The 23868-nt window shown below is 42.4% G+C and overlaps 5 protein-coding genes, 1 long non-coding RNA gene and 1 other non-coding gene across 18 annotated transcripts; 2 read left to right on the top strand and 5 right to left on the bottom strand.

Moving 5' to 3' along the window:
* Positions 1-2906, bottom strand: LOC135631449 (uncharacterized). Its single transcript, XR_010494391.1, has 2 exons — positions 2625-2906; positions 1-597 (listed from the first exon to the last, which is right to left on the bottom strand). It is a non-coding gene; the product is annotated as an uncharacterized LOC135631449 (long non-coding RNA).
* Positions 2907-3256: 350 nt separating this feature from the next.
* LOC135631448 (non-specific lipid transfer protein GPI-anchored 4-like) lies at positions 3257-4384 on the bottom strand. Of its 2 annotated transcripts, none has more exons than XM_065139136.1 (3): positions 4006-4384; positions 3822-3848; positions 3257-3709 (listed from the first exon to the last, which is right to left on the bottom strand). In XM_065139136.1, the coding sequence occupies exons 1-3, from the start codon at positions 4328-4330 to the stop codon at positions 3408-3410; spliced, it is 654 nt and encodes a 217-aa protein (XP_064995208.1). In that variant the 5' UTR covers positions 4331-4384; the 3' UTR covers positions 3257-3407. The 2 variants fall into 2 exon arrangements, with proteins under 2 accessions (XP_064995208.1, XP_064995209.1); XM_065139137.1 differs by having other exon boundaries at positions 3257-3703.
* A 1516-nt stretch (positions 4385-5900) lies between these two features.
* Positions 5901-9466, top strand: LOC135631365 (low affinity sulfate transporter 3-like). The gene is made up of 12 exons (XM_065138976.1): positions 5901-6296; positions 6387-6435; positions 6501-6708; positions 7212-7386; positions 7477-7542; positions 7620-7850; positions 7929-8055; positions 8132-8418; positions 8591-8784; positions 8871-8938; positions 9033-9109; positions 9210-9466. The coding sequence occupies exons 1-12, from the start codon at positions 5934-5936 to the stop codon at positions 9363-9365; spliced, it is 2001 nt and encodes a 666-aa protein (XP_064995048.1). The 5' UTR covers positions 5901-5933; the 3' UTR covers positions 9366-9466.
* A 751-nt stretch (positions 9467-10217) lies between these two features.
* Positions 10218-12227, bottom strand: LOC103976399 (ABSCISIC ACID-INSENSITIVE 5-like protein 2). Its single transcript, XM_065138977.1, has 3 exons — positions 11319-12227; positions 11184-11255; positions 10218-10399 (listed from the first exon to the last, which is right to left on the bottom strand). Exons 1-3 carry the CDS (start codon positions 12225-12227, stop codon positions 10319-10321), a joined length of 1062 nt encoding a protein of 353 aa, XP_064995049.1. The 3' UTR covers positions 10218-10318.
* A 1779-nt stretch (positions 12228-14006) lies between these two features.
* Positions 14007-14078, bottom strand: TRNAW-CCA (transfer RNA tryptophan (anticodon CCA)). Its single transcript has one exon. It is a non-coding gene; the product is annotated as a tRNA-Trp (tRNA).
* Positions 14079-14189: 111 nt separating this feature from the next.
* LOC135631903 (very-long-chain aldehyde decarbonylase GL1-9-like) lies at positions 14190-17166 on the top strand. 4 transcript variants are annotated; one of them, XM_065140012.1, is made up of 4 exons: positions 14190-14351; positions 14551-14587; positions 14670-15090; positions 16314-17166. In XM_065140012.1, exons 3-4 carry the CDS (start codon positions 14860-14862, stop codon positions 16854-16856), a joined length of 774 nt encoding a protein of 257 aa, XP_064996084.1. In that variant the 5' UTR covers positions 14190-14351; positions 14551-14587; positions 14670-14859; the 3' UTR covers positions 16857-17166. The 4 variants fall into 4 exon arrangements, with proteins under 4 accessions (XP_064996084.1, XP_064996083.1, XP_064996082.1 ...); XM_065140011.1 differs by lacking the exon at positions 14551-14587; XM_065140010.1 differs by having other exon boundaries at positions 14551-15090.
* A 267-nt stretch (positions 17167-17433) lies between these two features.
* On the bottom strand, positions 17434-23485 carry LOC103976104 (uncharacterized). 8 transcript variants are annotated; one of them, XM_065140001.1, is made up of 8 exons: positions 23356-23485; positions 22846-23068; positions 22451-22586; positions 20675-21162; positions 20033-20500; positions 18976-19581; positions 18580-18639; positions 17434-18166 (listed from the first exon to the last, which is right to left on the bottom strand). In XM_065140001.1, exons 6-8 carry the CDS (start codon positions 19564-19566, stop codon positions 17717-17719), a joined length of 1101 nt encoding a protein of 366 aa, XP_064996073.1. In that variant the 5' UTR covers positions 19567-19581; positions 20033-20500; positions 20675-21162; positions 22451-22586; positions 22846-23068; positions 23356-23485; the 3' UTR covers positions 17434-17716. The 8 variants fall into 8 exon arrangements, with proteins under 8 accessions (XP_064996073.1, XP_064996076.1, XP_064996072.1 ...); XM_065140004.1 differs by having other exon boundaries at positions 17435-18166; positions 18976-19574; XM_065140000.1 differs by having other exon boundaries at positions 17435-18166; positions 18976-20500.
* Positions 23486-23868: the final 383 nt, after the last annotated feature.

Here is a 23868-nt window from a genome sequence, read left to right as displayed (position 1 = left end):
TTGCCCTTAATTAAATCAGTAATCCACTATAGACCAAGTTAATAGATACAGTGATACACTGAACTATTACATGCCATGACCAAGTAGCATATCAGCCATCAGAAAGCAAAGATGATAGCGAAAGCATGCTGAATAAACTTGGAACAGATAGTAGACACAAGCAGCGACAAACCACGTGATGAATGTCGCATAAAACCAATAAAGTGCCAGGACAATTTATAGGAGTCATTAGGACATAGAACCAAAGAGCCCAGAGGTAAAGTAGTATTCTACCTTAAACTTCAGATTGCTCATAGGTTGGAGAAGTTGGGCACAGACTGGCAGGGAAGAGTCCTTCAGGAAGCGTAGTGAGTTTGTGTATCTCGTGTCTGAGGCGATACCGTTGTTGTGGGTTAGGAACACTTGAGCCCTCTCACGACCCTGGAGTGCAGTCTTGCATCCGCTCGCTGGGCTGCTAATGAGCACAGACTCACAGATCTCATTCTCATGCTCATCTGCAACTAGGATGTTGTAGGTTCCTGTGTGATCAGTCGTACCCTCAAAACTGCAGATCGTTGTACCAATGACTTTTGATCTACACTCAACTCACCTTTGCACCTGCAGAGAACAAAATGGTTTCACCATACTGAAACCAAAATCACAAAGAGCAGAGCTGCGGTGGCAGATATTGTCATAGAGGGGCAGAAACTCACCCCCGTTCCAAAGCCAATGTGAAAAGATATGAACAAAATCCATATAACTGCATCTTGAGCAATATCTAGTGACTGAAGATCAACCATACAAAAATTCAAAGACTTTGTGCATGTTCATCAATTAGAGAAGCTTTAATCAACATCATGATTTAATTACTCTCAGATCAGAGAACATGGGCACTAAAATAACTTTACATTTAACTTATTGGCAATGCCAAAATTGGATGCAAACTAAACAGCCTTCACTTTGTTTGACATACTTTCACCATGGTGTTCATTGGAGCCACAGAAATTGAAGAAATGATGAACAGAAAAAGGATGAACAATGAATGTATTTCTATTCTTTTCTGTTTTAGGTAATTTAGGCACAAACACAATAATTAAACAATTGTAGTACCATCTACGGCAGAACCATCAATTTATCATGAAAACTAATGTTCCCCATAAAATCACAATTTCAGACATATTTACAATTACAAATACATATGTACATGACAATTTACATCCAAACAACATGAGAAATTTGTGATGGCCAAAGTGAAGTTCTTGTTCAAGTGAAACAAGGCTGCTCCTGAAGCTTCACTACAATCCAACGCCTCACTCTTCTTTCTTCCTACTATTTTTTTTTTTTCTATTAATCAACAGTATACTCCATAACATTCTGCTGTTTCCGTCCAAGTTGTCTGTAATTCTTCCCACCCACCATCAGTAATGTAATGTCTTCATATATCAATCCCTTGTTACCATCACAACTAATCTCTTCCGCATCTCTTGCCCTCATTCAACTCCAACTACTCTTAGTATCTATCAAATGACTCAACTCAAACAATTTAAACATCCTTCCCACCCTTAATATTCCTCTGAAGGAAGCCTTCCCATCACAGGAACATTACAAGTTTAGCAAATATCTTGGTTGTGATTAATCTGAACACATAAGTATCGGAAGATATTGGCGTGCATATATCAAAGGTGATTGACCCCGTTTCATGAAAATTTTATGTACTTACAAAAGTATGAACTTTTCCTAAGCTCTAACTTTTATCTCCCTTATTGTACTTTTGGTGCATTTAAACAATCCAGGAAGCATTTTTGACATGGTAACAAACATCAATAATTACCTCAAGCATTTTCTGCTTTACATACTATCAAAAATAAACATTTTGAAACTATAAAAGAATAACTGCATACTAAGGAGATACGGTGTTTATTGTTTTTCCAGTAGATAGTGTATATTTTTGTGGCTTAGCTGTTGACAAAATATTATCTTTAGACTATATATGTATTTGTGCTTTCTAACTTGAGCTTGGTCCCTTACCCTTTTCCAAATCAAGCACCAAGTTTACCATATAAAACATTGGCTAATTAATAAAATCACAGGCTATAACATATTTATATACATATATGAACATGTATGGTCTATCACCTCAGATATTAGAAAAAAGAATGTGTCGAAACAACATTGTCTCAAACAAATAAGTAAAAGATGATATATCATGAAAAAAAAATAAGATATTTGTTCACTCATATACCAATCCTTCTACCAGTCAACTTCAGTCTATTTTTACTTGTATGGCATTGCAAATGTTTGCTTACATGACATCTATGTAAATAGCACCTTCTTTTCTAGATCTGCCGCTCAACTAATTCCACAATCTCCTACCGAATTCAAAAGAATGCATTCAATATTACTTCTTCTTTCACCGTGAAGTTTCTGAAAGATCTATCGCTAAGGAACGCAATTCCCTAGCTGACATCAAGAATTGAACTTCCTAGTATGATTCTTACGGAATTCCACACCCCTCATCGTCGAGCAAGAACCTATTTTGAGGCCTTCCCCACAATTCCTTCCCATATCACATCTACAGTTGGCATGCCGATCACGAACTAATATAGATTGACGGCCTAAAATCCAACAAAAGGCGAAACCCTCACCTCTGATGTAGGTCGACGCCGGCGTTTCGAACCCGGCACGGCAAGTGTCGCGGAAGACGCGGCCCTGGGCGACGAACCCCCGCTTGACGCCGGCGACGTCGCGCTCGGCGAGGGCCAGCGCCTCGAGGACGCACGCCACCACCAACATGGCAGCGGCCGCGGAGATCAGGAGGCTTGGCCATCGCCGCAGTGGTGGAGAGCAGAGCAAAGAAGCGAGAACCAGCGAGGGGACCCTACGAACCAGAGGCAAAGGTGTTCGAGGGAAGGGTGGCGATCACTCGCGGTAAGAAAAGGAGTTGGCTTTCGCAGTGTTGAGAATGAGGAAGTTTAAAAAATTGACGACGTGTCGGTCCCAAAAGCGGTGAGGTAAGTTTAGAAGCGGTCACGAGATCCGACTAATATAGGGCATATGGGAAGGCGATCCACGGCCAGGGCGACATGGGGTAAGCATACCGTCGTCATACGGAGATCGTCCGAGTCGTGGGATCGGAGTTTTCGTGAAAGCGAGTGCAGGACTCGGACGAGTTAAGGTTCAAATTAACTATCGCACCAATTTAACGTCCTCGTTGAAATCAAAATATTGTTATTGAACCCAAATAATAAGAAATAACAAAGATATATTTATTTTGTAGGAGATGAGAGATCCTCTCAACCGTTATTACACAAACAAAAACTCATGAAACGCTTGATGATCTAAAACTAACAACAACTACAAATCTAACAACAAACAAGCTCGAGAAAGAACTTGGAATCAGAGACTTCAGACCCAGACGTCATACTTGTCTAAACCAGCAGATAAAGCCAGAGAAGACAGCAAGCAAGGACGAGGGGAAGAGATGTGAGCTTTGGCGCATCAGATGACGGGGCTTCCTCCGGCGCTCCATCGGCGGCCGGAGCCGGAGAAAGTTCAACTGACGTGCTTGTCGGTGGAGTTGCTGGAGACGAAGGAGGTTCTGGCGTTGGGAGCGGCGGTGAAGGTGGCGAGGGCGGTGTAGTTGGCGCCGGATGCGGTGACAGACCTGGAGATGGCAGTGGTCCTGATGGTGATGGTGATGGACCTGGCGATGGATGTGTGGGTGCTGCACCTGATCAACGAAGATTAGAATCACGTTGTCGAGTGCAATGAGAACTCGTTAGAATTCATGTTCGTAGAGCAATCGATCATTGTTCTCTACATGAGAAGGGAAGATAACTTACGTGGAGAACCACCTGGAGGACTTGCAGCTGCGATTTCAATGAAGCCAAATGATCAGAATAACAATTAACACATGCAAAAGGAAGCAAGATTGCATGGCACGCCATCAGATCTTCTTCAAACAATAAGGAAGAATTTAAGATCAAGCACAGATATGATTTCCATGAGAGCACCAGACGAACATACCATCGCAATGAACTTTGGGCGCCCGCACCGAGCAAGCGACGGGGAGGCCAACAACACGCGTAATATTGAGGGCGATGCCGAGATTGGAAGCCTCGTCCAGCGACTGGCAGATGCACACCGGACTCTGGGTAACGACAGTGGCAACACCGGCACAGCACGCCTTGCTGGGGCTGGCGGTGTCGGTGCCATTGGTCACGTAGGGCAAGCAATCCAACAGACTAGTGACGACGTTGGAGCAGTCGGCGGGTGGCGGAGCAGCAACCGCGGCGGAGACCGACAAGGCATAGACGGCCATCAAGCCAGCGACCAACGCCACCCTAGCCATTGTAGACCGCAGGACAAAGATGAGCGGTGGCTCCCAGGCGTTGTCAATACAGCATGTAAGAGATTAGGGTTTATATATATGTGTCTATAGAGAGAGAGAGAGGAGGATGAGGAGATGAGGACAAGGGATATAGGAGCTTGTAAAGTCTGTCATCCAGCGTGAGGTATGTATAAAAGGATTGTTGGGATCTGGAAATCTTGACTGGTTGGATTGGTGCAAAGGATTCCAAATTGGAATGCACTTATTATTAGCTGTTATGACTTTTGGACAAAAAAAACATGCATGTCAAGAATGCTGGCAGTATTGATTGATATGCTGTTTTCGTATCATACGTTTCTGTAATTTCTTCCACAATTTTGTAAGTGAATCAATGTCAATCGCTTAATCTTTCCATGCTTTCACTGCTAAGATCCATTTTATTTATATATTGATGAAAAGGGTGTGTGGAAATTCATTAATTTTTAATTATGAAGGAAGAAAAGATAATTAAGAGAAAACTTCATTTCGAATATGCTATTAGGATTCGAATTCCTCAGTAATTATGATTGACTTTCTTTTTAATACTAAAAGGTGAGGCAATTACTGATCAATGCATGTGAATATCATGTGATTATCGTACTTTCTTTTTTCTTTTTTTTTCTTTTTGCCAACACTGATCAATGTATGTATGTATATATATATATGTATATATATATATGTATATATATGTATGTGTATATATATATATGTATATGTGTATGTATATATATGTATGTGTGTGTATATATATATATATATATATATATATATATATATATATATATATATATATACACGCGCGAGCAGTGATTTCAATCTCTTTCCCTCTCTCATGCATCCGAACACAGGGACTGTGGCCATGGAGATCAGCCAAGAACAAGCGAACAAAGAACACAGAGAACTGTCCCCCCTATCTATCCATTTCTTCTGTTCCCACCCTGAGAAAACTGTCCTTTGTTGTGGATCAAATACGACTCTGATTCCCTGACAGACACTAGCGATTCAAAACCTTAATTGGCATGATCAAGAAATAGTCAATAAGCATGCAAGAGTTCATCCAACATCTCCAAAACACACGGCAAAAATGAAATCTGGATTGGATTGTTTTGTGCATGTCTTAGTGACTGTTACTGAAGCAGCACAAGTGCACGAGACGGACAACCTCAAGCAACAGTGATGCAGGGCTCTGCTCTAATGGCCGCTACAGTTGCCGAGAAGGAGATGTCCATCCATCTCTACCTTATCCTTCTTCTCTGCTATATATCAAGCGAAGTAGAATTCTGCAAGCTCGAGACTCGATGATTCTGAGCTGAGCTGATCGCTTGTGCTATAACTCCTCCACCTCTATCGAGTTCTTTTTGCCTTTTTCTTCGGATGAAAGAAGAGAACTTTACTGAATGCTAATGATTGTGGAGTGAATCTTCTACTGTGCTCATATGACGCCAGAGAATCCATCACATCGCAGCGTCGCAGTCCACCAATTCCCAGGGGACCATCCTTTTCCTCTATATCTATCTCACTTATCACTCCTCACAAGCTCACGCCTCCTCCTCCTCCTCCTCCTCCGTAGCCTCACATCTCTGCCATGTTTCAGCGAGCAGGAAGCTCTCGGAGTTTCCCCAAACACTTCAACCCAGGAACCACGGGGTCCTCTTCAGGTAACTCTGCATCAGTGCCGGATCATGGTTCCAAGGTATCAGCTCGGTCTGAGACGTCGCTGCTGGTGCTGAATGCGCCGGAGCCGCCTCCTCCATGGCAAGAGCTCTCGGGGCGCGTAAGGAGGGCAGTTCTCGCTGAGGTCAACAGGCCATCTTCCTTGACCAAATGCTTCGTTTCGGTGCTCCGTGGCCTCTTTCCCATCCTTCGCTGGGGAAGGCACTACGATCGCAAGTCGTTCAGGCGAGACTTGATGGCTGGCCTGACTCTCGCGAGCCTCGGCATCCCTCAGGTGGTTCACATAGTGAATCGTGTGCACGTAGCTGCTTCTCGTTCTTCGACTTCTGCTACCGTTTTCTGAAAGCCATTTCGTCTTTCGCAGAGCATCGGATATGCTAATCTAGCCAAACTCGATCCCCAGTTTGGCCTTTGTAAGTTGCCATCTCTAGCTCACATAGCATACACTTGATCACCATTCTTATTCCTTGTAATACAGATTCAAGTTTTGTGCCACCTTTAATCTATGCTGTGATGGGGACTTCACGAGATATAGCAATAGGACCGGTCGCCGTCGTCTCTCTTCTGTTGTCGTCCATGACTCAGAAACTAGTGGATCCTTACACCCATCCTGAGACGTACAGATCGCTGGTCCTCACTGCTACCTTTTTCGCTGGCATCTTCCAAGCCTCGTTTGGATTTTTCAGGTCAGTGGTTTCTTGTCAATTTAGTATCAGGTAAATCTTCTCTCTCTCTCTCTCTCTCTGCAGCAATATCACTAGGCTAATCTTATCTCTCTCTTGATCAGTTAATCTTATCTCTTATCTCTCTCTATTCATATATGTTTGCTCGATACCGTCTAAAAACGATAAAAATAAAATACTATGATGTAATTAAAAAAAAAATCTTTTCGATTAAAAAAATCATTATAGTATTTAAATAAAAAATAAGACAAGAACACTTACAAGATATTCTCAAATGTACATATTCTATCTTACTTCATGAACTATGATCCTATTTATAAGACTTAGTAGTAACTACCATATTCCATCATTTCACTCGTGATTGAGTTAGGTCTACGAACTACCTTATAATTTCTAGATGCTTATAACTATCTAGAACATGATAACAATCTAGATAACTACTATAAATCAATTCTCTAACATAAAGTAGAAAACCTTTGTTGTTCAACTGATTTATCACTCTTCAGATTGGGTTTCGTCGTGGACTTTCTTTCACACGCCACAATTGTGGGGTTCACCGGAGGAGCTGCAATCGTGATAGGTCTTCAGCAACTAAAAGGACTCCTTGGGATCAATCACTTCACCAGCAACACTGATGTTGTTTCTGTCATCAAGGCTGTTTGGTTTGCAGTTCATCAACCAGTAAGCATAGCAAGCTTTGATGCAAGTATCTCTAATCCTGCAATGAATTCTCATCGAACTTGATATGTTTTCGTGTCTCGCTGGTGACAGTGGAACCCTGATAACTTTCTCATCGGGTGCTCCTTCCTCGTGCTCATCCTTATCGTGAGATCCATAGTAAGTAATGCAAAGTTTTACTCCTCCTTGTATTTCGATAGAAAGATCAGCTGAAGACACCAGTGGCATGTCATTAGGGTTTGAGGAAAAGGAAACTCTTCTGGTTGGCTGCCATCATTCCTCTGCTCTCTGTCATTCTATCAACTCTTCTGGTATACCTGACAAGAGCGGATAAGCATGGCGTTAAGATCATACGGCAAGTTAAGGAAGGATTGAATCCGAGCTCGGTCAAACAGATACAGCTAACTGGTCCATTCATTGGAGAGACAGCAAAGATTGGCCTCATTTGTGCCATCATCGCCCTCACGGTCTGCCTCTACGTATGAACTCAGATGGATCATTCAGCTGAACACCATGGCCACGTTTAACTTGAAATGAAATTGCAGGAGGCTGTTGCTGTTGGCAGATCCTTTGCTGCAGTAAGAGGCTATCAGCTGGATGGCAACAAGGAAATGGTGGCAATGGGATTCATGAACATTGCTGGATCCTTGTCTTCCTGCTACGTTGCGACAGGTAAACAGATTGCTTAGATTATTCTGCACTTGCAGAGTAATAATAAGTACTGCAAGTTCTTCCTCAAACGTTGCAGGATCATTCTCCAGGACCGCAGTAAATGTGAGCGCAGGCTGTGAAACCACGGTGTCGAACATGGTCATGGCCATCACTGTATTCGCATCCTTGCAGCTGCTGATGAAGCTGTTGTACTACACACCAGTCACCATACTGGCTTCCATCATCCTCTCTGCCCTCCCGGGCCTCATCGACATAAAAGAAGCTTGCAGGATCTGGAGGGTTGATAAGATGGATTTCCTAGCTTGCCTCGGAGCTTTCCTTGGTGTTTTATTTGGATCAGTGGAGATTGGCCTGCTGACTGCGGTGAGCTGATCGAACGCAAATCTCTCTCTGGTTCTTTGTTCACAGCAGATGAATCTTGCTCTAGTTTTTGCCTCAGTAGACATGCAGGCAAAATTCCGACTTCGATTGCGACTACATTCGCTACTTTCTGATGACACACTACCTGAACATTTGATGACTCTGTTGTTTCCAGGTAATCATCTCCTTTGCAAAGATAATTGTTAGTGCACTTGTGCCTAAAACAGAGATGCTTGGAAGGATTCAAGGGACAGACATATTCTGCAGCATGAGACAGCACCCATCAGCTGTTGAGACACCAAATTTACTGATACTTCGCATCGATTCACCCTTCCTTCATTTCATGAATGCCAACTCCGTAAAAGAAAGGTGAGGCGAAGCAGTTCATGGAGTGTTGGCCGTCGCTTCCCTCCTGGCCTTGAACTCACCCGACAACGGAAACCATGTTGCTGCAGGATCTTCGCGAGGATAACAGGAGGATGCGATGCAACGATGACCAGATTCGTGGTCCTCGACATGTCAAGTAAGTTCATTGATCAGCTTAAAGACAGCGCCAAATCTCACTCTCCGCATTCTTCTTCACACGACCATCTAAATCCGACCATTGTGGGTTGCAGATGTCACGCACATCGACACATCAGGTATTCCTGCGGTCGAAGCAATACACAAGAAGCTGACCTCCAATGGCGTTCAGGTGAGCCAGACATGATAAGGACACAAAGCCATTCCTTCTTTTCTGGAAATCGATCGGTCAATCTAAACTCCTTGCTTGGAAATTTCATTTGATGTCACAGCTATCTATAGCGAATCCCGGCTGGCGAGTGATTCACAAGATGAAGTTGGCCGGGCTGGTGGACATAATAGGAGAAGAATGGATCTTCCTCACCGTGAGCGAAGCTGTTGAAGCTTGTGGCTGTGGCAACGAGGAAGACAGCAGCTTGAGTGGGTGAGGTGTAAGCTATCTTCAAGCAATGGTTTGGTTGCAATAAATGAACCTTGTCGAAACTCTGATTCATGGCCTTCGTGGTGATGAAATAAAACTTTGCATCCAGTGAAGTAAGAAATCCTGAAGGCACTGCAAACAGGAGGCCATCAATGGTTCGTCCCCCACCACTTCTAAAAGTCCACCTTGTGAAGCCACCGGGATCGTCCTCCATTCCTCAGATTCCCCACCAAAAGAGTCAAAGGAATCCAACTCAAAATCCATTATTCCTGAAAGAGATAGTAAAAGAAGCTCCTGTGTTGGAGATTTAACAGTAAAAAAGGAACCGGGGTCCTCACTCTCACCTGGTTGGCTGCCTTGAACCTCCACTGTTGGTGGCCGAGAATGATTTGGAACACACATCCATCAAGCAAGAGCCGTCCCCTGTTCATTAATTTCGCTTGACGATAATGAACGATGGATCAGTATGAAGTTGTCTTTTGATGGCTAGGCAAGCAGCAATGTGGCGATTGCTAAGAACAAATCGATAGGAGGGGAAACAAAGGAGATCAGTCAGTGATGGACAAGGAACATGGAGTCTGGCCATCTCTATCTCTATCTATCCCACAGGATTAAGACAAGAAAAAAAAAAGGAACTAAAAGCCAAAGATTAAGTGAATGAAGGGAAAAAACAAGAACAAAAATTTCATTTTTATGTTATTGATTCGATACAATGAATGAAAAGCATCTTTATTAGTGAAAACAATGCATAAAAAGAAAAAAAAAAATGCACAGAGGTAGGTATATAAAGACTGGTTTGAACAAAAAAGACATTTCTTTTCCCTCTTCAGTTTCTCTTATTTGAAACCTCAAAGATGAAAGATCGATATAAGAAGCCAAATGTTTATGTGTTGGATTAACTAAATATATCATGGTGTTCAAAGAAGTAAGAATCTTGTCAAAACTGGAGCATGTTGGAGCTCAAAATTTTGCAGAGCTCGTACGCCGTAATTGGTATCTCGGCTCTGATGGCGGAGTGACCCGCAACGCCATCTCTTCTTCCTGAAAGAGGCAGCATGATGAACCATTAGCTCATATCTCCATTTTGAGGAATCCATTGTCACAAAGAAAAATTCATGATCATGATGCAAAATTCTACTTCTGTGCAGTCTCTGAAACGAATTAGTCACATCCAGCAATCGCAAGACCAGCAAATTACAGATGTGGAAACCTGAAGAATTTGCCCCGCTTAGTTGATGAAGACCTCTTCTTTGTCTTAGAACGAACATCATTATTGCTACTCCCAATGATTCATTCATTTAAGAAAACATTTTAATTCACCTTATTATCATTTTCCATGCGTAGGTTTTAGTTGAATTCTGTGTTCTGATCCACATTACAGCTAACGAGCTTGGGTGGTGTTCCAATCAACAGAACACTTCAATTGGTTCATGGTGAATGCCTTTGTGCCTAACAGTGAGATACATCTCACGGGAAGGTATTCAGTAATAAGATTTGGGTGTTTCGATGTAGCATATGATAATTAGACTCCCATTTTTCTTCTTCTGAAGCAAATAACCAAAAAAAAAGATCAAAGATGTTCTTGGAAGAGTGCTGCAATGAATTAGGAGTTTGGCGCCTGCAGAGAAATGAATTGTGGATGCATTGATCGAAGGAATTCTATATCTTAGGAGGAATTTTTTTTCGAAGCATAAAAGCTTTGGAAATTAAGATATGTACAATCAGTCCATGGAAGGAAGTTTGTGCGGTTGGTCAGATTTGCTATCCAACTCAGATCGTGCTTCTGTGTTCTAAAAGAGAACCTTCTTCTTAATTCCGTTCATACCTTCTGTTTCTTGAGCCGCTTGTTGGTGTTGGTCAATTGCATCACCTCCTCTTCCAATTGCTTTATATAAGCCTGCGATCCAATGCATAAGAGACGATGCAACCAAATCTATGTAATGTGTGGATATATAGACACCTGCTTTCGTGCACGCGATCGAGCTGCCGACTCTCGATTCTTTATCATCCTCTTCTGCCTCCTCTCCGTGATCTTATCGAGCGTCTTCTCGTCGCTTCTCTGCCGCTCGCTGGTCATTTTGGAGTCCGATGAGGCAGGCTTGACGACGAGCTGGTGGTCGCACAGCCCTGCATTCATGACCGCGTTGGCGAACAACGGCAGGCCTGTCTCCAACAGCGACATGGGTTGGCTCTGCTGCTGGTGTTGAGCGGTGGTCAACTGGTACCGGAGCCACTCCTCCTGCTGCTGCTGCACCACCGGGTCCATCGGCAGCAGAGGCGGGGAGTCCCCGTCGATCCCACCACCGCAGTTGGGAGCGCCGACGTTGATGGCGCCGGCCCGGACCAGGAAATCCTCCAGCGTCGTCTCCCCGAACGTCTCGGCGCCCTCCGTGTTCCCTTGCTCTTCGTGCCGCATGATCTCGCGCCACACCTCGTCGACGGTCTTGTGGCTGAGCGGGCAATTCAGGTCGTAGTTTCCCGGAGGGACCGAGGAAGCGTTGGTGGTGCACGACGACGACGACGACGACGATGACGAAGAGGAAGAGGAAGAAGAAGACGGAGCTTGGATCTGCTGCTCCACTGCCATGACCGAATTCAACAGTTCATCCAAGTTCATGGAATTCAGCGGCTTCCCCAACTCAGACAGGTGTTGTTGGACGTCGTCGAAGGTGATGGTGTGCAGCGAGCCCTGTGCGACGAGGGCTCGCGGCGGGCAAGCAGAGGCTTGACCTCTGTTCCCCATGACCTTCTCGGGCTCGTAAAATTGGAGTATCTGAAACAAGAACATCTCAGTCCCATCGAAATTTACATCACTTCCATCGACATTAACATAGAAAATTGCAACTGCATCCTGCGATACACCGATCATTGTCACAGAATTGTCGATCAATAGCATTTGAGAATAAAAAAAAACTCGAAATTTGCTCATGAAATGGAAGACAAATACGTCTAATGATCCACGTAACAAAGAATTTTATTGTAGAATTGGAAGACAAATACAATAATAATAATAATAATAAAATTCAGAACTGCAGATCCTGTAAAATTCAAAATAACAGATTGGAAAGGTCGTGTTTGAGATCACACGTGCATGCATACCTCCCAGGGAATGAGAGGAAGAAGACAAGTGATGTTGGGGGGGAGGTGGTGGCGGAGGAAACGTGGAAGAAAGGAGGAGGATTATATAGGGAGAGAGAGAGAATGGAGAGGAAGAGAGAAATAAGAGGAGAGAGATGGGGGCCGTTTTGGCTCTCAATCAGTAGAACCGGACCTTTTGTTATGATCTTTCTAGTGACGGCAGTTATGGGCGTTGGTCGGTCCATCGCCGCCCGGTTCATCGCACACCGGTTCACTGCCCTGTGACAGTTATTTCGCGTCGTTGCTAAATCTACATCGCATCTCCCTTCCACCCAATTGATTTCACGTATATTTGTCCCATTAAATTGCATATTCGTAATACAAAACCTGGATTTTTATTGTTTAACCGTTGAGATAAACTCTATAGTTCGATTGTTATGATTATTAAATTATCAGGAGAATTATCTTTTGCATTAAATTGAATGAATACATGCGATTGATCTTAATTTTGCATCTTAAACTCAAATCAAAAGAAAATATTAATCTTTTTTTTTATCGGTTTGTGTATGTTAATTTGTTGTTATTGATGATTTTTAATAACCCATATGATTTGTTGATTAGTATCCTTTTATCTCCTTAAATAAATATAAAACTATATTAATAATTTAAATATATATAGAATTTAAAATTATAATAAATGATAGAGAATATAAGAGACCCAAATAACCCAACACCCTCTTGCCCACGTGAATAGGACTTCAAAAGATAACTCAAGTCAGTTATAAAGTTACCTTCCTAATGAAATATTCATAGGAATATTCTTAAAAATTTATGGGATAGTTCAAGTCCGTTACGAACCGTCTTCTATCCAGAATATTCATAGGGATATTCTTAAAAGTCAAGAGGTAATTTGAGTCGATTATTAACGGCCTTCTTAGTAAAATATTTATATAAATATTTCTAGAGATCCAAGGACAGTTCGAGTCGGTTACGAGCTATCTCCCTTACTAAATCTTTATGAGATATTATTTCTCCTAAGGTTAAGATTAAAACACACTTTTAACTCCAAATTAAAGATGATAGACTTTGGTAGTAATTTAAGCATCCAAGAGACTGGATCGAGAAGCTCCTCCTGACCTTAGTATAAATAATGACTATAGAAAAATCATATGAACGAGTCGTCATATACGGATCAGGTTTAGTTGTACCGAGAAAGACACCAATAATATTTTTCTATAATAACAAATGATAATCCACAATAAATTAACAATAATAAGGGTTATTTTATTATCAAAATATTTTCTTATCAAAAGAATAAGAAATGAGAAAAGGTAAGGATGTGAAAATAGTTTTTTTTAAAATTAAATTAATGAAATCATGGATTGAAATCACATCATTCATTTTTTATTTTTATTTTCTTATTCATGTACTTTCTATGCACACGCGCATATCTAACACTCCAAGGAAAACATGGTGCAAATGGAAGCATTCTACCGTTTGTGTAAAGACCAATAAAGCCTTACTTTCTCTCTCGTCTCCTACAATAAAAAAAAAATATAAATCAGGGTTTTGAACCCGACGTGAATCGAACACGCAACCTTCTGATCTGGAGTCAGACGCGCTACCATTGCGCCACGGATCCACACATGCTATTATGTTATATATAATAATAATAATATAAAATAATTTTATGGTCGAAGAATCTCTTTAGAAGCCCTGCGACAGTTGGCCGAAGGACGCGGGCCCCACGATGCGAAAAAGTAATGGGAGGAGAAGTCATTCGCCCGTCGACGCCGCCGTCGTCGCGCTTCGACGGAACGGGGGGAGACGGAAGGGGAGGGGCGGCTTCCCTCTTCTGTGGCTTCCGTCGCGCTTACCAGAAGAACAACAAGAATCCCCCGCCAACAAAAATCTCGTAAGAATCGAATCAGATCCCCACTCCGTTTCGTCCGTCCTCTCTCTCTCTCTCTCTCTCTCGTCGATCGCATCACCGAAAAAAATATCTTTTTTCTTCTTCCGGAGTTCTACCGATCAAACTGGTTCTTTCATCCGCGAAACTCTAAAACATCCAACCTATAATTCCGATCCTCGGATCGTCTCTTTAATCTTCTTAGGTCGCAGGCGAAGTGCAACCTCGAGTTCTTCCCCATGGTGCTCGGGCTCTGACAAGAAATCTCGATTGTTTTTCTCGCGGCGGTCGTTATGCCTTAACCGGTTCTCTTTTAATCCGCAGAAACCCTAGGAGATCCGACGTTTCCCCGAATTCTGTGCCAGAAACCCTAGAAGATCCTACGTTTCCCCGAATTGGTTCTGGATCGCAGGCCAAGCTCAACCCGAGTTCTTCCCCTTAGTGCTCGAGTTACCTTTTCCTGGGATCCCATGATCGAAGCAGAACCCTAATTGGACTTCTGATTCTTGAGAAGATGGTGTTTTGGGAAGGGTATGTGAGCGACGACGTGATGGGCACGTTCGCCCCTATCGTCGTTTACTGGCTCTACGCCGGCTTCTACCAGCTCCTGCCGCGGTTGGACCGCTACCGATTGCACACCGAGAAAGAAGAGGAGCAGAAGAACCTGGTGACGCTGTCGACTGTGGTGAAGGGCGTACTGTTGCAACAGCTCGTCCAAGCAACCGTCGCACAAGTGCTCTTCTTGGTGAGAATTCATATGCCCTTTCTTAAGACTTGTGTCGAACAATATGCCTGCAAAACAACCAACTCTTTTTGTTGGGTAGGTTTGACTTTTAAAGATTATTAGGTGCATATCTTTGATTCACTTTTGTTTGTTTTCGCGTATGCAATAGAAAATACTTGTTATGATTGTTCTTTGATAACATGCTTGAGGTGATTTTGGTTATATTGAAACTCAACTATTTCCTAGAAGAAAGTGAGTCGAGCTTGTGATGGTAAGATTTTGCTTGATCTAATTGTGAAGTTGTTCCGTGGACGATGATATGCCTCCCTGAAGCTGTTGCTTTTATTTGATGTGGCAGTAATCTTAGAAATATTGCTTCAAAAATATTACGGTGGGGATGACATCTCTTAGCTCAAATATTACATCGTTTAGAAACCTCATTTGTTATGAATGCGTTTACTATGCTTATACTGAAGAAGTGGATTTCCAGTATGTACTAGAAAAATGTAAGGGCCATTTACTATGCTTATACTGAAGCGTGTGTACAAAGGTGCCTTTGTGGGAGACGATTTGAAAGTTCGATGATTAGTAGATGTTCTGAGGGGGGACTTTGTACGATGGTAAGGATGTTCTTCTATAACATTGGCAATATTCGAGTCACGCAAACAGTATCTTTATGTATACAATACAGAGAGGTAAGGAGACCCTACTTTGGCAGGAGTCATACGCCACGTTCATGACTGCTAGTTTTTGTCTTCAAATTAATTGAGGACATTCCACATGTGAATGGAAATTTCATTTCGATGATGCATAACGGAAACATCACACCATATGTTGAACCATAGGGTAAAAGAGTTACCATGAAGACCTTCCCATGGAATATATATTGTATGAGGTGTCCTGACACCAGATTTATGTTTACGACAATTATACCGGTGATGCACCTTAATCAATCCTTCATCTCCTTGACTCTGGAGTCTGAAAACATATGTGGTGACTCAATTGCATCTGCAATTTCTAAGAGTTGGTTACATTGTTCGAGGCAAAGGTCCTAAAACATACATATGACATTTTTTTGTGCTTAATTTATGAAAGTTCCTAGGCTTGGTTAAGTATTCCGCATTGTATTGATTTACATTTAGCATTAATTGTTTGTATGAGGATGCTGAATTTGATGAAAAAGAATTTATTTGATTGGTGATACTTCTGTGATTGATGTAAGACTCCACACGTCTTTGTTGCAGGTGACTGCCCAGGCAAGCTTGTTGGGGGTGCCTGTTCAACCATCTATTCCAGTTCAAATCTTGCAGGTCTTCATGGCAATGTTAGTAATGGATACATGGCAGTATTTTGTGCACCGATACATGCACCACAACAAGTTCCTGTACCGTCATATTCACTCCCAGCATCACCGCCTGGTTGTTCCTTATGCAGTTGGAGCACTCTACAACCACCCATTGGAGGGTCTCCTCCTTGACACCTTTGGTGGCGCCATGTCATTCCTGATCACAGGGATGACACCACGTACTGCTGTGTTCTTTTTCTGCTTTGCTGTAATCAAGACTATAGATGATCACTGTGGCCTTTGGTTGCCCGGTAATATCTTCCACATGTTCTTTCAGAACAACACAGCCTATCACGACATCCACCATCAGCTACAAGGATCTAAATACAACTACTCGCAGCCATTCTTCTCAGTTTGGGACAGGATGCTTGGGACGTACATGCCGTACAGCTTAGTCATTCGTCGACAAGGTGGGTTAGAAGCAAGACCTTTGAAAGACTAAGAGTTTGAACCATCATATACATTTCCTTGTCTCAGAGTACTGCTGCAAACAAAACATTTCACGTACGCGACGCTTTAAAGCTGTTCTATATAGCGGGAGAGGATTTTTCTACTGCAAGAGATTGGTAGTTCCCTTGTATTTGTTGTGGTCACAGTTTGAACTGTTTTAAATCTTTTTTTTATCATGTACAGTTTGTGTTGCACAATTCTTCTGCAGATCATGTCTAATTTTAGTCAATCTGCCACAGCACTGGGTGTAAGGCTCTGTGACAGTTTTGTGGACATATATGCTGATTGCAGTTTTCTACTTATACTGTTGTACATACATGTGAGAGCAGTAAAAAATTGGACTATTGAGTCAGCACAGGGACATGCATGCAACTTTGGATGTTTCTGTTTTAGATGAGATAGTTGGCAAGTTTTGCTACATGTACATTAAACGAATTTGTTGATCTCAACTTATTTCTAATACTTGGCTGAGAATGAGATGGAGACATTTCCTCATGCATTGCAGAGTTCCATGGCCATCGATTTAGAGTTTTAGAGTTCAATGGCCATATCTATGTGCTCATGCTTTATTTTTGGAGGTGAGGTGATGGATGCTCCAAACTCATCAATAGCAGTGACCAGACCAAAACAAGATCAAAGAATGTACAAATGCATGGAATGGCTCTGCCATAGTCAACTTGGTTTGGCATCGTCTAGAGAAATTTTGTCAAACTCAGCTGAAAATTTTGTGTTTGTATTAGACCTTTAGTGTCGAGTGGTGAAATGTACCAATATTATGCAAGAATAAGAGGGCCCATGAAGGATTTGTAAAGAGGAATAGCAGCAGTAAGGAGATGGTGGTAGCAGTGGAACTCACTCTGGGCAGAACTGAGTGAAGACTGGGAGCCTCCGGCGGTGGCTGGGGCCATACAGGATCCGAGATATCTGATCATCCTCCGCTTCTGTCATGGGCCATTGAAACGACGGCTCTGTTGATTGTGGAGAAGAAAGAGGAGTTGTTTGCAGCTTGCAGTCAGCCTCTGCAGTCGAGGGAGCGGTCATAGCTCCGGCTGATGCAGCAGGAGATGCTTGGTTCGGGGCCGGAATGATCAGCCGCTGGTAGTCTGCGTCCGCTGTCAAGTGATTGTTAATGGCAGCAGGTGGAGCAACATTTCTCGTGGTTACTCCAGCAGCAGCATCATAGACAGCATAACTCGATGCTGCAGATGGAAGAAGAGAGCCGAACACAGCATAACTCGATGCTGCAGATGGAAGAATAGAGCCGAACTGGGTTCGGCTTCGGCCGGAACGCATAGCTGGTACCTGAAACGCGACAGGATGTTTAATAACAGTGAATGCAGAGGAAAGACAAGGATTTTCTCCTTGTCTGAATCTTTTATTAATATTAATAAAATAAAAAGAAAAAAAAATTAATATTCCCTTATTTTTTTCTTCCCTGAGTTCCACTTGCTACTATTTCTGACTCAAGAAAACATTTTATTTATCTTTTATCTCTGAATCTTTTACCTTCACATGCACTTCATATGCATTCATCCTCTTTAAATCTGTTAAATAAAACTCACTCTTTACCTGAAGAAAATGAATGCAAATATACAAGTCGAGGCACCATTAATCATAATCCTCTTATACTTTGTGCTCGTACTTCGCATGATAACTCCGAGCTAAACCATACATGTTTTACTTGCTATCAAGAAAAGACAATGATTATTGTTTACCTCAGATGCTTGTTTCACAGAGCGGCGACCACCGCGCAGCTCCTCCTTCCCATGAGCAAACTGTCGAGTTCGAAGCCAACAAATTAGATCAACCAAATAAAAAGATAATTTTTAGGAAAAGAATAAGATTAAATACATCAAAAGAAAGAGACGCACAGAACTAACTGTCTCTGTTCATTGCCGTTCTGAATCCTTACAGATCATAAAGACAGATAGAGGGAGTTCCTTACATCTCGACTACTTCAACAACTGTCACTAATGGTGTTTGGATTTCGACCGAATCATTTATACTCTCCCACTCCGACTGAAAGACTACCATCTTTGCTACTATTCCGAGTTCCATCTGTTCTCGGACATTTTGATATCCGCAGGGACCTGGCAGTATTAGAAGCTTACCTGGCATTTGGAACCGTAGCGGCAGATCCCGTTCTCGTCCCAGGCGCGGCAGGCCTCCGTCCTGTGTAGACTCCGCCGGCTGGTAGTCTCGGCGTCGCTAACCAGCACCCCGTCCATCACCACCACGTCCTCCCCCACCTGCATCGTGAGCGGCGTCATGTGCACCGGAAGCGACCTCCCCGGCGGGAGGTTGTCGATGGGGGAGAGCGGCGAGACGAAGCAGCAGCCCCCCTCCGCCGAGGAAGACGGAAACGAGCTCAGGGAGGATCGGAGTTGGAGGAGGCGCCGCCTCGTCGACGTCGACCTGAGATCGGATGAGTCGGAAGGGGAGAGATGAGGCCGGAAGCGGGTGTAGCGGAGCAGGGAGGGGTCGAGGTCGAGGGAGCTGTCGGCGCCGCCGCCGATGCCGGAGGAGCTGAGGGTGGCGGTGGCGCAGGCGTCGAAGGCGGGGGTGAGGAAGGCGCTCGGCGAGGGTGAGGAGAGCCTCCGCCGTCGGATCGACGACAGCTCATTCCATGATCCTGATGCGTCGATGCTGACCGTCCGATCGCCGCCGCTGATCTCCCCACCGCCCACCCGATGCGGCTCCATCGGTTCAGCTTACCTCTCAAAATGAAATTGACCATAATACGCTTTTGAAATGGATTTCATAAGATGATATGCCGCTTCTAAGATTTGAAATGACCTGATTACCGTCTTTTAAGTTTGAAGGGGGAGAGACGAATAGCGCCATTCGAATATTTAAAAAACGAAGTTGATAACATGATTGAAAAATAGAATTACGTTTTCAAATAAAAATGAAAATAATTGATTCCTATAATTAAAAAAAGGGGAGATCGGGAGTAAGATCGAGAGGGGAAAAGAAAAAATAGAAGACGAAAATTTGGAAGATAATACACTGGAACCAGATGAGATGGAAATCGTTTGACGAACTCGTAGAAGAACAAAACGACCAGGACGAGGTAAAACTCATCAGAATCGAATCCCACAAAGAGCGAACCAAAGCAATTCTGCTCAAAACCCAAGTGAACTAAAGAACAGTGATCCGAGATCCGACCTTCTTGTTGGGGGAGATCAGATCGGAGACCCGTCCGGCTCCAAGAACGCTAGTGTTCGCCACCTCATCCAGATCCCCTTTCGCCGTCTCTGATCCCTTCTCTCTTCCCTCTGGGAATTTGAGATGGGTTCGCCCGGGAAAGAACGGGCCAGTACAAATATATAGGAGACGAGGGGTGATGGATGAGGTGGACCGTATCATCTTTCCCGTCTCCCGTGTCAACCGACACAACCGATCCTCACGTGGTGCACAAGTCAGGTGGCGTTCATTTGGTTTGGCCCAAATGACCCGATTTCCTTGTTCCCTGTCCCGATCAGTATAGCTGATCCTCGCACGGAAGGGACGAGTGGTGGCCTACATTTGGGCAAACAAGACACGTGGCAGCTTTCTGTCGTGGGACACACATGAATCTGAGCAGGTTTCCCTGTCCCCTCAATCGCCCTGTGCAGCTGATCGACTGATCCTAGCCTGTTCATGTTTCACAGAATGCAAACCTACCCTAATCAAAAGAAGTAAGATTTGAGGCTGATACCTTTACATTAAGAATGCAGAACAGGAAGGCAGATATATCATACAAATGGGATAGCAGCAGATAGATGCAAAATGTTCAGAGTGAGTGGAAAACCATCAGAAACATGTTACCTCGAATACACAGCAGGAGAGATCTGAGGTGGCTCCAAGAACCAACATTTAGCATCCTGACGATTAAACGTGTGATGCAGACAGATTAGGCTTGACAAGGAGAATTCTCAAAACAATTAGATGTCGTCCGGATGCAGATTTAAGGTTCAGCTCAATCAAGCAACAAAATCAGAGTACGGCGGTTGTCAATTTACAGAGGATCAATGAGCAGGCAGAGTAGTTGCAATCTTGTCGACCTTCACCTGGCCATCGATAAGCTCATAAATGTAGACCCAAACACGAAGGTCATCAATGTCCAGCAGTACAAATCTGGGGTTCGCATCATAGGTTACGCTGCTATGAGCTCCAGTTGCCGAGCCAGGGTTTATCACAACACCACCCTCGTGCTTGTAAGCCTTGAACTGGCGAGTGTGTCCGGTCACAAGGATATCTACATCCAGTTGTCTCTGAAACATGGCTAACGAATCCAAGTCACTCTATGGGATGATCTGTATAATCAACATGATAATTGTGACAGATGGATGACTGATAAAAATATCTATCTAACAAATGAATATGACCGGAAATTGAAAGAAGTTTGCAAGTGACTTGATTTAACATCAACTTCAGCTGTGTATGAAAACAGCTACTTAAAGGAACCTACAGGGAAGTCTTTAAATACCATAACTTGCACGAGATATTTAATGAATTCTTGGGCAATAATGATGCCAGCCCATAGTCCACACTTAAATTTGTTCTCTGCTAAATTCAGGATCATAGCAAGGGTTTGCATCTGCGGAAAACAAAGTTGGAAACCTCCCAGGGAATGACCAGTCAACCGAATCAAGGTTGAGTTTTATGAAAAAGCATTGATAAATTTAATTCCACCCATGGGACTATGATACTCATAAATCAAGAATAAGCTATAGATATCGAAAACATGAAACATGGATACCCAATAACCACTTGATAATGTTAAAAAGCAACAATGAGAACTGAGAATTGAAAGAATATCGTCTGGGTGATCTTGACATCAAAATAAATTACCTGAAGAAACATTTTGACATTTTTGAATATCATGGTTTACAAGAGAAAATTATTGAGTCCATGGCAGTAACGATGCCAATCCAAGATCACATGTATACTAGTCCTAGACAATTTCAAGATGCTAAGAAGACTTGCATATATCGAATATTGCAAGATGCCAAGATCACCCAGATTAATAGCTTAACCAAGTGCCATGGTTAGATGCTTAACCTAATACAATAAAAAAAGGAACAACATATCAAAATCTTCAAGATACAGAATTGCCACTCTAATGAGAAAAGCAATCAACAACCTCTTTATACAAATTCAGACAATATCTATTGATCTATTGAAATGAATCATGCAAGTGATATAAGGTGTCCAGTAGTGTATCGATAAGATCAAGTTAAAAAAAAATTCAAAATCAAAGCAACATAAAGTGATTTATGTTAATTATATCAACAAAAGAGTATAACGAATATAAGGACCATAAATAGTGCCAGAAGAAAAAAAAAATCTAATCAACAGATAAGGAACTCATAATTTCATAACGTATTTGTCATTTTATTCTACAATGTTCTAGCGAATTCAGTTTATGGTGATTTAATAGATAATACTTCAGCCATATGTAATATCTATCTATGTAGTAATTCCTTCTAAAAAACAATGCAGAAAATTTATTCAATGCATAAAATATATGTGATTTGAATTCCAACGTAGGATACTGAAAGATACATGGTCAATGTCCCAGAGCAAATAAAAAAAGAAAACCTGATGGCCATGGCAAAGCCCAAGCTTGAATTGACCAATCGTGAGTCTTTCTTTCTGGATAACGAGCATCCTCATCATATTCACCTCGACCAAAATGCAGATCAGGACAAAGGCTTTTCAAGTAATCATGCACATCCTACAAGATGAAAGTTTCTCATACTTGTCAATCTCAAGAATATTAATTTTCATGTGTGAGATTCTAAGAAACCTACAGTTGTGATGTAAACATATTGCTCAACATATTCAACCATTGAAATTGGAAAAAATCAATCACCTACTAAAATCTGCTACCTAAAATTACAACAATGCAAACCATTGGCATTTCGATGGACATCATATACAAAAGTACATTAGAAAAGCATATATTACTTTAAAGGGAAGAGGAAAATAATCACCTCAATGCACAGATTTCCAACACACAAGATGTGTTGAATCTTCCCAGGCACAAGCATTTGCTTAAATTTGGCGGGCAGATCCGGCGCCCGGTGAGGGATGTGGAGGTCACCGATTGCTAGAACTAGCACCATTCTTCTCCAACGTAAAAGACCCAATCAGACTTCAATCATCTTCAAAATCTGAAAGGTCGAATCTCCACAACGATCGATATATGATTACCATCTAAACCAAAATCACATTAAATTCAGCTTCGCAGATGGATTGCAATGCAACAACAAGCAAAAGATTCAAACAAGCGAAAACCACCATAAAGCCAAAAATGCTACTAAAATCGAACCTAAAAGGGAAAAAGGAAAATACGATCAAGAAAGGGAAAAGAGGACGCCGGTTGTTGCGATAAAAAAAAAAAAGGGTTTGGTGAATCACTTCGAATCGATTCATCATTCTTCTCTCGATCAATGGAAAGAACAAGAGGAACAACACCCGGCGATCTGGGGATCGACGATTACCCGAAGGAAGAACAGAGAGGAAGGATCCAATCGAAGCGACCGCGGCGACGCAGCGGATGTCCTTTCCGCGGGTCCATCGGAACGTGAGAGTTCGATTTATATGTTCCGTCGGATCCATTTAACTCATCAATAAAGACAAAAGGTAAGACCTACCTTCCGCGCGCTCACCCGGACCGACCCAAGACAAACAGAAGTGTCAGTTTATAACGTTACCCAAACCTGATCCAAGTCAGCCCTAATTTAACCAATTATGATTTAATTTGGTTCAATAAATCCTATTAGCTTTAGAAAGAATTAAGTTTTAGATAAGCCTAATAAAAAAAGGTATTATTTTTCCCCTTTTTCAATCTTATAAAGCATCCAATTATATGAAAATTATTCTAAATCTTAAATAAAATTTCATTAACACTTATTCAGAATCCTATATGAAAATTCAATTGGAAAATAGAGTTGATATGGGTTGCCAATAAAAACCCTGCTTGAAGTACACTATATATTTAGAGAAGAAAATAC

Source organism: Musa acuminata, chromosome BXJ3-2, assembly GCF_036884655.1.
Source record: "Musa acuminata AAA Group cultivar baxijiao chromosome BXJ3-2, Cavendish_Baxijiao_AAA, whole genome shotgun sequence".
NCBI lineage: Eukaryota > Viridiplantae > Streptophyta > Magnoliopsida > Zingiberales > Musaceae > Musa > Musa acuminata.
Note: the sequence above shows the minus strand (reverse complement) of the source record. Positions and strands in the feature narration are given on the sequence as shown.